The 12,869-nt window shown below is 62.1% G+C and overlaps 2 protein-coding genes across 5 annotated transcripts in view; one reads left to right on the forward strand and one right to left on the reverse strand.

Moving 5' to 3' along the window:
• Positions 1–5,623: 5,623 nt before the first annotated feature.
• On the reverse strand, positions 5,624–8,886 carry IL12RB1 (interleukin 12 receptor subunit beta 1). The gene is given in 12 exon segments (XM_041415021.1): positions 5,624–6,112; positions 6,213–6,294; positions 6,375–6,471; positions 6,587–6,730; positions 6,806–6,946; positions 7,071–7,178; positions 7,258–7,432; positions 7,434–7,745; positions 7,823–7,905; positions 7,991–8,101; positions 8,231–8,273; positions 8,770–8,886. Coding segments are annotated over 12 exon segments (1,887 nt in total). The 5' UTR covers positions 8,872–8,886.
• A 1,094-nt stretch (positions 8,887–9,980) lies between these two features.
• Positions 9,981–12,869, forward strand: part of MAST3 (microtubule associated serine/threonine kinase 3) — a 29,906-nt gene continuing 27,017 nt past the window's right edge. For 3 of the 4 annotated variants that reach the window (XM_041415814.1, XM_041415849.1, XM_041415822.1), the window contains exon 1: positions 9,981–10,040. In XM_041415814.1, the coding sequence (XP_041271748.1) occupies positions 9,996–10,040 (45 nt within the window). In that variant the 5' untranslated portion in view covers positions 9,981–9,995. Of the gene's footprint in view, positions 10,041–11,716; positions 11,806–12,869 lie in introns of those variants that run through there. The other variant, XM_041415832.1, reaches the window with a different exon arrangement.

The following is a 12,869-nucleotide window of genomic DNA, read 5'->3' on the forward strand; positions in this document are numbered from 1 at the left end:
CTGCTCTGGTGTCGGTGGTGACACAGCTGTCCCCAGCTGAGGCCAGGAGTGCAGGGCTGTCACCCTCTCTGCTCCCTGTCACCTCAGCAGTGACGGGACAGCCTTGTCAAACCCCACGCCTCTGATCCTTCCTCCCACGCCCCAACCTCAAACTCTTCAGAAACCGGCTTCTGCTCCTTTTTTCTTTCCTATCACCGTGCAAGAAGCAGCAAATTTGAGCTGATTTCAACAACAACAACAACACCACCTCAGGCCAAGCTCGGTTTGGGGGGAGAAGGGCCCAACGAGCTCGCAGGGATGCCCACACATCGCCAGCAGCCTGCAATGAGCCCCCTCCCCATTTCCCAACCTCATGAGCAAGCCTGAAGGCGTTTATCTTTAAATGCGGGGGGCTTTGTGGAGCAGGCAGAGGGATTTTCCTGCTGAGCAGCTGTGTAAATGCCGCCGCATCCCGGCCCCGCGATGGAGCAGCGATAGCCCGCGGGGTCCCGGCTGGCTGGAGGCGGCTGCGCCGGGCAGCGCCGGTGGGGAGGCGGCTGCGGCGCTGCCGGACGGACCCGGAGGGGCTCGAGCCGGTTCCCTCCGCTTTCCCGGCGGTTTTGGCGTGTGAAAAAATGAGGGAGAGTGAATCTGCCTGCAAAGAGCTGGTAAACAAACACCCTGGGAGCGGATCTGCGAGAAGGGGGGTTGCTCTTGGTCCTGTGTTTATCTCTGCAAAGCTGGGCTGGCAGAGAGCTGGGATGAGACAGATGGGGGAGACTGCTGTAAAAAGGCGATTTTTTTGGGGGCTCTCTCCTTATCGAGTTGTCCTTAGCTCAACTCTGGCCGTCTGCTTGAGCAAAATATGTTTATGCTGTGAAAGCTCCGGCCGGCTCCGCTGCCAAGGGGGCAGGGAACGCGTGTGCCGATAAGGGCGCAGCGTCCTCCCCTTCCCGATCACCCGATACCCGGGGCAGCGCCCGGAGGCGGCCGCCCGCCTCCCGACACCCTGAGTTTATGATTTCTTTTACTATTATTTTAAAGTTTCCGTTGAAATAAAAAACAAAACAAACAAACAAAATCTCGTCATTCAATATCAATTCCCGTAATTCAAAGCTGTCGCTCTGCAGCTGCCAAAGCCTGGAAAGCTCCGGCCGTGCCAGGGGCTGAGCTGGCCCTGCGAGCAGCCATCCGAGAACACTGAAACTGCAGGGAAGAAAACGCTTCCTGCCATTCCCGGCCGCTGCGGGCAGGGAGAAGATGGTTTTTAACCACTTCTCCCGGCTGGCATGCTGGGGCTCGCAGCATCCCGGCGGGGCGCTCAGTGATCTGAACACCCAGCGCCGCCCCGAGGGCAGCTCCGAGCCCCTCTGGGTCGGGGGGAAGATGAAATATTCACTTTCACTGCTGCTGCAGGTCGTTTTCCGCGGCCGGGTTTGGAAATAGCCGCGGCCCGGGTGAGGCTGCTGCAGCTGACGTGAGCAGGAAAGAGCCGGGGCGGCCCCGGGGCCTGTTTGCGAAGCAGAACCGAGTTGTTGTTGTTGTTGTGACACCGAATGGTTGCAAAACGCCGCCGCTGAAACCCCCGTGACTTTCAAAACAAGCTGAGCCCAGCTGCTGCCGGCGGCTCTCTGTCCACATGTGTCTGTCTGTCCGGCTGAGGGCCCTGCAGCCACTTCCCCCGCTGGGATGCCTGTACCAGCAATTCTTAGGGCTTTTTTCTGGGTGAGAGGAGAGTCCTAGAAGCTTTTTTGTAAGGAGCAAAAGCCCCAGTTCCCCAGCAGCAGAGGTTTCCTACCACAGGGAACTGCTGGATGTCTTGCCCAAGGGGGCTTTGCAGTGCTTGGGGGTGGGTGAGATGAGCTTTGTGCAGCCTTTGAATTCTGCCTAAAATAAAATAATTTAAAAAAAAATTCCCAGGGATCAGTTTGTTTGCTTAGGGATTAAGTCACCTAATCTGCCAGGCAGCGGGTGGCATTGTGGAGGTGGTGGCAGTGATGGCTTTTTGCCCAGCAAATAATCCTGCCCCCGGCCATGGCTGGTGGTCAGGCTGGGCTCAAACTTCTCCCTGGCATCAGCCCTTCTCCAGGATGGGCTTTGGGGAGCAGGAAATGGTGCTGGGTGCAGGGAAAGGGTTGGGAGGGAGAAAAGGTTGGGAGAGGGATGTATGGGTGCGGGAAGGGGCTAGGAAAGGGATGGATGAATGAGGGAGGGGGTTGCAGGGTTGTGACCTTCTCCTCTGCCCCTGTTAAAGCCAGGCTGTGGCTCCACAGGGCTGTTTCCCCGAGGCTGGAAAACAGGTTAAACTTCTCAACCTGGGAGCAAAACATCTTAATCTGGTGTTAAAATATCAGTCTGGGCCTGCAGGGCTGGACTTCTCCTCCTGCAGGGGCTCAGACCCCCCAAGAGCTGATGTTGATGGGGCCTTAGCAAACCCCTCTGGCTATTTTGTGTTCTATCTCTGGGATCACACCCCCCAAAATAAAGAGGAAATGGCTTCAAGTCACACCAGGGAAGAATTAGGTTGGATATTACTAAAAATTTCTTCCTGGAAATGGTTGTCAAGCCCTGGCACAGGCTGCCCTGGGCAGTGGTGGAGTCACCAGCCCTGGAGGGATTTAAAAGCTGTGTGGCTGTGGCTCTTGGGGACATGGGTCAGTGGTGGGCTGGATCAGAAGTTGGACTCGATGATCTCCAAGAGCTTTTCCAACCTTAATGATCCTGAGTTTCTATGAAATCTGTGAGCCCAGAGCAAATCCCCAGGCTGCCCCCACCTCCCTGCAGCTCCTTCTGGCTGCCCCACCTGCTTCCTTGGGATACAGTGCTGAATTCTCCACTCCACAGGAGCAAGTGGAGCCAGGTCAATCCATGGGCACATGTCCCCAGTGCCATTTGCTTTTGGGGACACAGCACAGGGACACTGTGAGTACAGGGAGAAAAGGGTTTTGTTTTTTTGAGGGCAGGGATGCTTGTGCCAGTAGATGACATTGTCACCAGGGGTGTGTGGGCAGTGCTGGCACTGTTGGGTGTGAACAGGGGACCCCATGGAGTGACTTTGGGGTTGATGCATCCTGATGGCACTGGGCTGACCCTTGTCTTCCCTGCTGGGATGGATTTTGGCTGCTTATCCCAGAGCTGTCCTGGAAGGAGTCCCCCTTGGTATCATGAGTCCCCTGCTGGGTATAATGAGCTGTCCTGTGGCTGTGGGTGGCAGTGGCTCTTGCCAGGCCTAACCAATGCCCTGTGGCACGTCTGGGTGCTGTGCTGGGACAGAGGAGCAGGCAAAGTCACATCCTGGCTGCAAAAGCTGGCCTGGCAGCTGTCCTTGGGTCACCAAGCTCAGTGTGGCGCCTGGGGACTCATTTGGAAACCAGTCCTGTGAAATTTAAACTAATTAGCAAGTCCCGAGCTGTTCTCTGGCACTAATTGGCAAGCCTGGCTTGATTAGTTTTCCCTGGCACGTCCATGGCTCCACATGGCACCGTGTTCCTGGCAGAGCACTGGCCAGCTCGGGGCACTTGTGGGAAAAATGCACGAGGTCACTGGTGGGGACAGAGCCATTGGTGGGGACAGGGCCATCCCTGAAGGTGTCAGAGGGGATGTGAGCAGCACCATGGATGGGATGGATCCCTGGGGAGTGACCCCATGAGGGGGGGACTTGTGTCCCCTCCCTGCCCAGGGTGTTTTTAATGCAGTGTCCAGGTCTGGCTGTCCTGCTGTGAACTTGTTCCATGGGCTGGAATGATTAACTGGCATCGCTGGCCCCGAGCCTGGCCGTGTGTTTACAGCTGCCACCTGAGCGTGCTGAGCTTCCAGTGACCCTCAGCGCTCTCCCTCTTCACCCTGACCCCCAAAACCACCTGTAAACAGGGGCTGGGGCTGAAACCCGAGCGTGCCTCCCTGCCTGTAACCAGATACTTCCTCCACATGAGCCTGCTGTGCTCTGAAGAGAGCCTGGCATCACCCAAATCCCAAGAAAATCCCCAAATCTGATCTCTGCGCTGCCCTTCTGCGTGGCAGGATGCCAGATCTTCCCGGTGCAGCTGATCCCCAGGGATCTGGGGGGCTGGAGAGGCACGGGGGCCTGACAGACTCCTGCCACACGCAGGGAGGGAGCGATGGCTTTGCTTTGCCAGGAGGTTGGGAACGGCCGTGGGGACGCGGGACTGGTGCCACCTCGTGGCGCCACCAGCAGCTGAGCCGGGCTGGACGCGCGGGACGGGACAGCGGTGGCACAAGTGCTGGTGGCACTGCTCTGGTGGCACTGAGCTGGTGGCACTGCACAGGTGGCACTGAACTGGTGGCACGGCGCTGGTGGCACGGCACTGGTGGCACAGTGCTGGTGGCACGGTGCTGGTGGCACTGAACTGGTGGCACGGCACTGGTGGCATGGTGCTGGTGGCACTGCACAGGTGGCACTGAACTGGTGGCACGGCGCTGGTGGCACGGCGCTGGTGGCACTGCACAGGTGGCACTGCACAAGTGGCACTGCTCTGGTGCCAATGCACTGGTGGCACGGCACCGGTGGCACTGCTCTGGTGGCCCAGTGCTGGTGGCACTGCACCTTTGGCACTGCTCTGGTGGCCCAGTGCTGGTGGCACTGCACCTTTGGCACTGCCCTGGTGGCCCAGTGCTGGTGGCACAGCGCTGGTGGCAGTGCACTGGTGGCACGGCACTGGTAGCACGGTGATGGGGGTCCCATCTGGATGAGACCCCCGGCCATGGGAGCGGCAGCACCGCCGCTGCCTCACCCCTGGGGCGCTGGGAGCGGCCCCGAGGCCGAGCCCAGCTGACCCTGCCGAGGTCCGGCTGCAGGAGCCGCCCCGGGCTCTGTCTCCGCTGGCATCGCCGCAGTTTCCGCCCGCGGGTGCCGCTGCTGTGAGTGCAGTTGGAGTGAAATGCTTTGCAAAACACGAGTGGAGCCAAGAGCAGCAGCGAGGAGGCCGAGTGTCAATGGCTCCGACACCGCGGCTGTGCACCTGGATTTCCCCGTGTTACTAAACCCACGTAGCTTTTAGGTTTTTAAGATTTTTTTTTTTTGCCCTCTCAGCAAGTAAACACCGCAGCGTCAGGCAGAGAAAACCACAGATCGCTTTTCATCTCCTGTTCTGTCCCAGATAAGGCCCGAGGCGGCGGCGTGGCCCCACGGGAAGGGGCTGGGGGGCCCCCATGGATCACCCCCATCCCGGCTGCCTGGCTGTGTCCTCCCCATCCCCGTGGATTGAACCTCGGCTCTAAATCCTTGCTGTAATCTGCTCGGGTCAGGCGAGGAAAAAAACATCTCAGCCCTGCTGCTTTGTGCAGTTATTTTAATTTTTTAATGTTTGTGTTTAATTTTTTTTTGTCTTTTTAGGTAGCTGGTGTTTAGTGCTGGGGCTTTTTGTGACCCCACCAGGACACTGGTTCAGAGGTAGCAGCTGGCTGGGATGAAGTTCTGCCTGTCCTCCCAGTCCAGGCATGGAAAATACCTTCGGTCCTGGCCAGACTCTGCAGCCGCCTTTGCTCGGGTTTTATCGCCGGTGAAAGGTTGAGGCTGGAAATGACATGGCCAAAACCTGTCCCGGTGCAATGCTGCATCCAGAGGCATCGCCCTGGAAACCAGAAACCCCCCTGAAAGTGCCGGTGCCACCCTCGGACTGGGCGCTCAGCGTCCCACACAGACACTCCGCGTTCCAGGGGACGCCCCGTGCCCATCCCCGCCGCTCCAGCCTGCCGATGGCGGGGGATCCCATCCTTCCTCATCCCTGATGATGATGGGTTTGTCGGAGATGAGCAGGGCAATGGGGATCAGCGGCTGGTGCAGCCCCTGCCTCCCCTCCTCTTCCTCCTCCTCCTCCTCCTCTCTGGGTGGGTGCCCGGTGCAGCTGGTGCTGCCAGAGGGTGGAGATCCCACCGGGCTCAGCATCTCCTGCCTGCGGTAGGCGAAGGGCAGCTCCTCCCCACAGCCCGGCAGGGACATCACCGCTGCCGCCGGCTTTTCCAGCGCCGGGCTGGGCTGCGACACGTCGGGGTGTGGCACCGCACTCTGGGTGCCCGTGTCAGTCGTCTCCTCGCTGGGATTCGGCTCCGGCAGCAGCAGCTCGGCTGGGCTGAACCTCTCCGAGGGCTCCAGGAGGCCTGTCCGGGGCTGGCCCTAAGGGTTGGGTGGGTTTGGGGTGGAACATCCCGTGCCAGGGCTGTGCGTGGGCATTTGGGGCTGTGGGATCTGCCCCCTCCTGCACCTTCCACCTCACCTGGCTCATGTCGCCGGCCGAGAACTGGATGGCTTTGGTGCCCACGGGCTTGGGAAGGGGTGGGAAGAGGAGGCGGCGAGCCCTGGGGAGGGAGAGGTTGGTGAGGGGGTGAGCAACGATGGGGTGGCCTGAGCGGCTTTGGGGACGAGGGCACTCTGTCACCTCCTTTTGCTCAGGTGGTAGATGGCAGCTGCAGCAGGGACACCAAGCCAGATGCCCAGGTAGTTCAGGTTGCCTCTCCACGGTGCTCCCTGGGGACCTGAGGGTAGGCATGGCTGAGTGGTGGCATTCCTGCCCCAAGAGGGACACAAGAGAGGTTTTGGGGTGAGGGTCAGCACACGAGGGGGAGAGCATCCTGTGGTCTCAGCCATTACCCAGTGCCTTGGTCTGGAAGGGCCACCAAGCACTGCAGGTCCTCTCGCTGTCCTCTGTCACCTCCCAAACACCCACCCTGTAGCCTGTGCCAGGCTGGAGGTTTTGGAGGGTGTAGTTTGATGCCGTGGCATCCACTTCACTGTCTGGGCAAACAAAACCGAATGTGGGGCAGTCTGGCACCCTCCTCCTGCCCCACGGGGATAGGGGGTCCCACTCACAGGTCACGTTGTCCCCCTCGGCCACGTGGCAGACGAGGTACTTGGCCAGCGCGCCGGGGCAGGCGGCCCGTGGGGACGGCTCCCACTGGAGCACAACCGCGGCACCCCCGGTGCTGATGTTGAAGGGCACGTCCAGGGAATCTGCGTGCAAAAAACCGGGGGATTATTTCAGGAGCGCCCCTCCTGGAGCGCAGCAGGCTCGGATGCTGCCTCCTGGAGCGCAGCAGGTGCGGATGCTCGGTGCTCGGATGCTCGGTGCTCACACACGCACCGTTGCTGGAGTAGTGGTGCCACAGGGCGAAGGTGGCCCAGCCACGCTCCGTGTCCCAGCCGTGCACGGCGAGGCGGTGACAGCCCGGCGCTCCCAGCGCTCCTGGGGAGGAACCGGGGCAGCTGGTTAGACCCACTGACCCCGGCTGGGGGGACAGCGGGGGCTTGGGGCTCTCCCTTGCCTGTCTGCACGTGGGTGCTGTTGGCAGGGAATTCCTGCCCGATGCAGACTCCCTGTTTGGGAGGCCCTGGCAGTGTCTGCTGCTCGAAGCAGAAGGCTTCGCCGGCCACCGGCGCTTCCCACTGCGCAGTCACGCTGCTGCCGGCCACGCTGATCTCCTTGAAGCTGAGATCTGGGATGAAACGGGGGATATTCGGGGTAGCTGGAAAAAATAACGCCCTGAGGGCTGCCGGGGGAGCTCAGCGTTTCTGGAGGGGCGGTACCTGCGCGCTGCTCTGCCGGCACACGGAGCTGCCGCGCCGGCCCCGGCCCCGCGGCATTGCCGGCGGTCAGCAGGATTTCGTATTCCGCCCCGGAGAGGGTGAGGTTGTGCTCTGTCACCTCCCCGGGCAGCACCACCGTGTCCTCCTCATGTGACCCTGCACAGCCACACGCCAGCATGTTGACGTGCAGCTTGTAGGTGACATTCCTCTGCTCCTTGAGGACTGGCTGGAGAGGAAAAGGGGGTGACTCAGGGGATGAAATGGTGGGGGACACCCAGGAAAGCCCCAGAGATGTCGCTGTACCTGCCAGCTCAGCCTCAGCACCCGCTGCCCGTCTCTCCCCAGTTTGCCCAGCTGATGGCTCAGCACCGGCCTCCTCAGGATTTCTGCAGGAGGAACAGGCCTGACTGAGCCATCAACGTTTTTGAGCTGTTGGGATCTCACCAGGCTCCTGTCTCTCCTCTTCCTCACCCTCGGGAACAGAGATGTTGCTGCTCCAGTCACTCCAGTAGCTGCTCCAATGGGGAGGCTTGTGCCGGAGCTGGACCACGAAGGTGCTATTGACCCCCAGGGCACAGGTCACTAGAGAGGGGTGGCAGGGTCACCTGGGGGTGATCCCTCCTTTCCCCAACTTTTGGCCATCACAGGCTGCTGGCTGGGGAGCACCCCCAGGAGATGCTTGTCCCCAACAACCCCACAGGATAAACCAACCTGAGTTTTCTTTAGCTGTCACCATCATGGTCTCACATGTCACCTGCAGAGAGAACCGGGCATGGAGACAAACTCCCAGTAAAACCAGTATTTCACTGGGACATCAGTGCTGCCCTGTGATCCCCAAATACCCCAGGGGCTGGGAGAACCAAACAGTGCAGGGCACATGGTGGCCAGAGGCCCCCTCAATCCTGGGACACTCCTGGCAGCAGCTGAGAGGGATGGGGGTCCCCAGCTGTGACAGCTTCACTGGGGACAAGCATCTGGATTTGATCCATTGTCGTCATTACTATAATCTGGGTTTTTTCTGTGTAATCCATGAGAATCCTGTTATGGGCAGCAGCAGGATCCCATGGCCAGAGGACGAGGCAGAGCTGATAACCCAGGGAAACAGATGGGACACAGCTGGGTTTGGGGGGGACAGTGACATCACTGACCCCCACACTCCCTGGGCTGCCGTGATGCTCCTGACTGTGCTGTCAGCCTCTGCCAGCTCCAGCAAACAGCATTTTTACCTGTGTCCAGCTGCTGCCTCCCACCCTCCAGAAGCGAGCCTCGTGCTGTGGTGGCTGCTTCAGGCTCCAGCACTGTGGCCGTGGCACCCGCAGCCTCAGCTGGCCACCAGTCTTGGAGAAGGACATCCCAGTAGGAGGTGGAACCAGTTTGACTGGAAAGATGAGGCAGTTTTGGGTGGTCTGGCAGTTTTCAGTGCCCGTGCTGGCTGCCAGCCCGGTCCCCGGGGCACTCACCAGCCTCGTTGAGGTGAAGGGTGTGGTTGGGGGTCCTGTGGATCTGGTCCCCCCAGCGTGCCTCCACCCAGGCCGTGGTGTTAACTAAGGTGTACACTTGGGTGTGCAAGAGGCTGTAGCTGGTCACCGTGCCCACCTCAAACCGATGGCACAAGCTGCGCTTCTCAAAGCTGGGGAGGGAGCGGGCACAGGGTGGCACCCGGGACTCATCCCATGGGCTCCCCCTCCCCGCCGGCTGCCCAACTCACCAGAGGTTCAGGATGTAGGAGGTGTTGCCGGCGGGGCCGAGGGGCCGCCAGGAGCAGTAGAAAGGCTTGTGGGTGTCGCATTTCTTCCAACAGGAGAAGTCGTGGGCTGCCAGGGTGCCTGCGGGACAGGGCAGTGGCTGGAGGCTCCTGCATCCCAGCTCCATCCCGTGCATGGGGAAAGCAGTGGTGTGGCTGTTGCCTGCTTGCCATGTTGCTCAAATGGGGAATTAGAGCAGCGGCACCAGCGATTCTCACCCCAAGCCCCCCGTGTTCCCCCTCCCCGGTGATGCCGGTACCATTCGCCCCTTCACCATCTTCACTCCGTCCCTGTGGTTTTGGGTGAGTATCTCCATCTCTCTCCGGGAGCTCCCCAGGTCTTATCGCCCCCGAATCATTCATTGAAAGTCTTCTGAAGTTATCTGTCATCTCCCAGCACCGCAGGAGCACTTACCGCCCTGCGCCAGCGCCGCCAGCGCCGCCAGCAGCCACCCCAGCATGGCCCCCCCGGGTGTCCCACAGCGGATCCGGGGCTCCGCTGCCCTTCCCGGCTGCCCAACGTCCCCGCACCCCTCAGTGCCCCTCTCGGGCGTGGCGGCAGCCCCGGTGCTCGGCGCAGCTTCCCGCGCTTGGGGTTTCCTCTTCTGCCGAGAGCGTGCCGTTCCCAGGCGGGGCAGAGCCCCAGACGTGAGTGCATGCCCCACTTTTACAAAAAACAAAAGAGAAAGCAACCAAAATATCCCCCTCTTTCTGCCGGCACGGCTGCCCCGCATGTCCCGGCCCCGCCACGTGCCTCGGCGCGGCCAGAAGTGCAAGGTAAGCGAAAGATGAGTCTTGGGGTTTTTGACTGGTTTTTTTCTATTTTTTTTTTTTTTTTCTTTGCACACAGCGTGTTTCTGCTGCTCTGCCCGTAACGGGGTGAATCTCCAGGTTGGCGTTCTCTGGTTTTTTTTTTTTTTTTTGGGGGGGGGTGCTGTTGTACTTGTCCCCAGAGCCACTCATTCCGTGCGCCGCGAGAACAAAGCCCCAGTGAGGCAGGACAGCGCGGTGGCACCGGGGCACCAGAGCCGTGTGACGGGGCGGGTGACCCGGGACGGTGGAGCCGGGTGGCACCGCGGGCCGCGCACAGAGTGCCCTTGTTCCCGCAGAAAGCGGCCCCTTGTGCGGCCCTTGCTCGGCGCCGGAGGGCGGCGGTGGCGGGAGTGTCCCTGCGCTGCTGGGACAGCGTGGGCACGGCCGGGCTGGGGGCACAGAGGGTCCCCTGGCACCTCCTGTGGCCTCCCTGTGTGCCCCCCTGTCCTGCCCGGGGTGGGGGTACACACCAGGCTGTGCCGTGCCAAACCGGACCGTGCTGGGCTTTGCTGTGCCACAACTGACAGCAGGACTGGGTAGGACTGGGCTGGTCTGGGCTGTGCCGTGCTGAACCAGGCCAGGCCAGGCTGTGTCATGCCAGGCTATGCCATACTGGACCATGCCATGCTGGGCTGTACTGGGCCACAGGCTCTGTGCTAATCTGTGGCAACTGGGACAGATCTGGGCTGGACCACACCAGGCTCCCAACCCCATCCCTGCTGTGCCAGCCCCAGGCCCTGCCATGCTGGGCTGTACCATGCCAGGCAGTCTGTGCCAGCCCCAGGCCCTGCCATCTGTGTGCCAGAGCTGTTGTGCTGGGCTGTGTCAAGCAAAAAAGGCTGTGCCAGGCCTGGGCTGTCCCATGCTGTGCTGTGCCATGCTGTGCCATGACGTGGCAGACTCTGCAGTGCCAGGACGTGCAGAGCCAGGCAGACTGTGCCAGCCTTTGCCAACCCCATGATGTGCTATACTGTGCCGTGCCACACCAGACTGTGCCACACTGGGCTGTACTGAGCCAGGCAGACTGTGCCAAACCCAGAATGTACCATGCTCTGTCAGGCCCACATCCTGCCATGCCATGCCAGCCCTGTGCCGTGCCAGCCTCATGCCTTCCTGTCTGATGTTGTGCTGTGTCATTCCAGCCCTGGCCCATGTGGGGCTCATGGCATGCTCTGTAATTCCCAGGCCATGCCAGCCCCATGCCGTGCCTGCCCCATGCTGTGCCAGTCCCATACCATGTTAGACCCATGCTGTGCTGTGCCAACCCCATGTTGTGCCACTGCCATGACATGCCATGCCAGTTCTGTGCTGCTGCCAGCCCCATGCCATGCCGTGCCAGCCCATGCTGTGCCAGTCCCATACTGTGCCATGCCAGCCCCATGCCATGTCAGCCCCATGCCATGTCAGTCCCGAGCCGTGCCAGCCTCGAGTCGAGACGTGCCAGCCCCATGCCATGTCAGTCCCATGCTGTGCCGTGCCAGCCCCAAGCCGTGCCGTGCCAGCCCCATGCCGTGCCAGCCCCGAGCCGTGCCGTGCCAGCCCCATGCCGTGCCAGCCGCGGGCTCGGTGCTGATGCGCGTCCGGTGACGCGGCGGGGCCGCTGGGCGGCGCCCCGGGCGCACCGGCGGGGCGGACCGGGCGCACCGGGCGGAGCGGGCGCAGCGGGAGGAGGCGGCAGCGGCGCGGCGGGATGGACGAGTCCAGCATCCTGCGGCGCCGGGGCCTCCAGGTGAGCACCGGGCACCGGCACCGGTACCGCAGGCCGGCGGGGCGGGGGCGGGAGGGAGCGCGGGGAGCCCGCTCCCGGTGAGCCCGGGCGGGGGGTGCCGGTCTGCAAGGGGTGGGCGCTGCGGGGGCGCGGGGGGCGGGCGCTGTGGGTGCCAGGTGGGTGCTGTGGGTGAGAGGTGGGTGCTCCGGGTGGGAGGTGGGTGTTGGGCGTGAGAGGTGGGTGTTCCGGATGCGGCTCTGCGAGGGGTGGGTGCTGTAAGTTGGGGGGTGGGTGCTCCGGGGGTGGGTGCGCAGAGGGGGGGTGCTGGGGGTGAGCAATGGGTGCTCTGGGTGCGTGTGGAGCGGGTGCTGCGTGTGCAAGAGGTGGGTGCTGCGGGTGAGAGGGGGGTGCTCTGCGTGTGCAAGAGGTGGGTGCTGCCAGTGGGAGTTGGGTGCTCTGCGGGAGTGTGAGAGGAGCAGAAGTGGGGGGCTCTGCGTGGGGGGGGGGGTGAGAGATGGGGGCTGTGGGTGACAGGTGGGTGCTGCGGGGCCAGGGGTGGGTGCTGTGTGTGAGCAGTGTGGGACAGGAGGGACAGGAGCCGGGTACGCCCCCGGGAGCCTGGCAGGGTCTGAGCCTCAGCTATGCCATGGGATGTCGGGTTGGTACCCAGCTGTGTGGGAGCTCCCGTGGGAGCACCGTGGTCCCTCCAGCCCAGCTCCCGATGCCGGTTCGTGCCGAACCGCTGTGCCAGCCCCTCTCTGAGCCCCCCTTTTGCCTGGCGTTGCTGCTCCCTTAGGCAGAGGGACGCCCATCCTGCTGCCCATCCTGCAGCCGCTCCCTCAGGAGCCCCGGCGCTCACTGCCGCGCTGGAGGGGTGATGACCGGGAACCCCCCGGCTGGCAGAGCTGAGTGCTGGGCCGGATTTTCCGGGTGACCTGACGCCTCCATCCCCATCTGCAGTATCCGGGGGCCCGGGCGGAGCTGTCGGCGCGGTTGGAGGATGGCACGGCGCTGCCTTCATCCGAGCTGGCAGCTCCGCGGGCAGCTGCGCTCCGCTGCACGCTCAGCCCGGGAGAGAGCCCTGT

Source organism: Onychostruthus taczanowskii, unplaced genomic scaffold (genome assembly GCF_017590055.1).
Source record: "Onychostruthus taczanowskii isolate IOZ18803 unplaced genomic scaffold, ASM1759005v1 scaffold106, whole genome shotgun sequence".
In the NCBI taxonomy this organism is placed as follows: Eukaryota; Metazoa; Chordata; class Aves; order Passeriformes; family Passeridae; genus Onychostruthus; species Onychostruthus taczanowskii.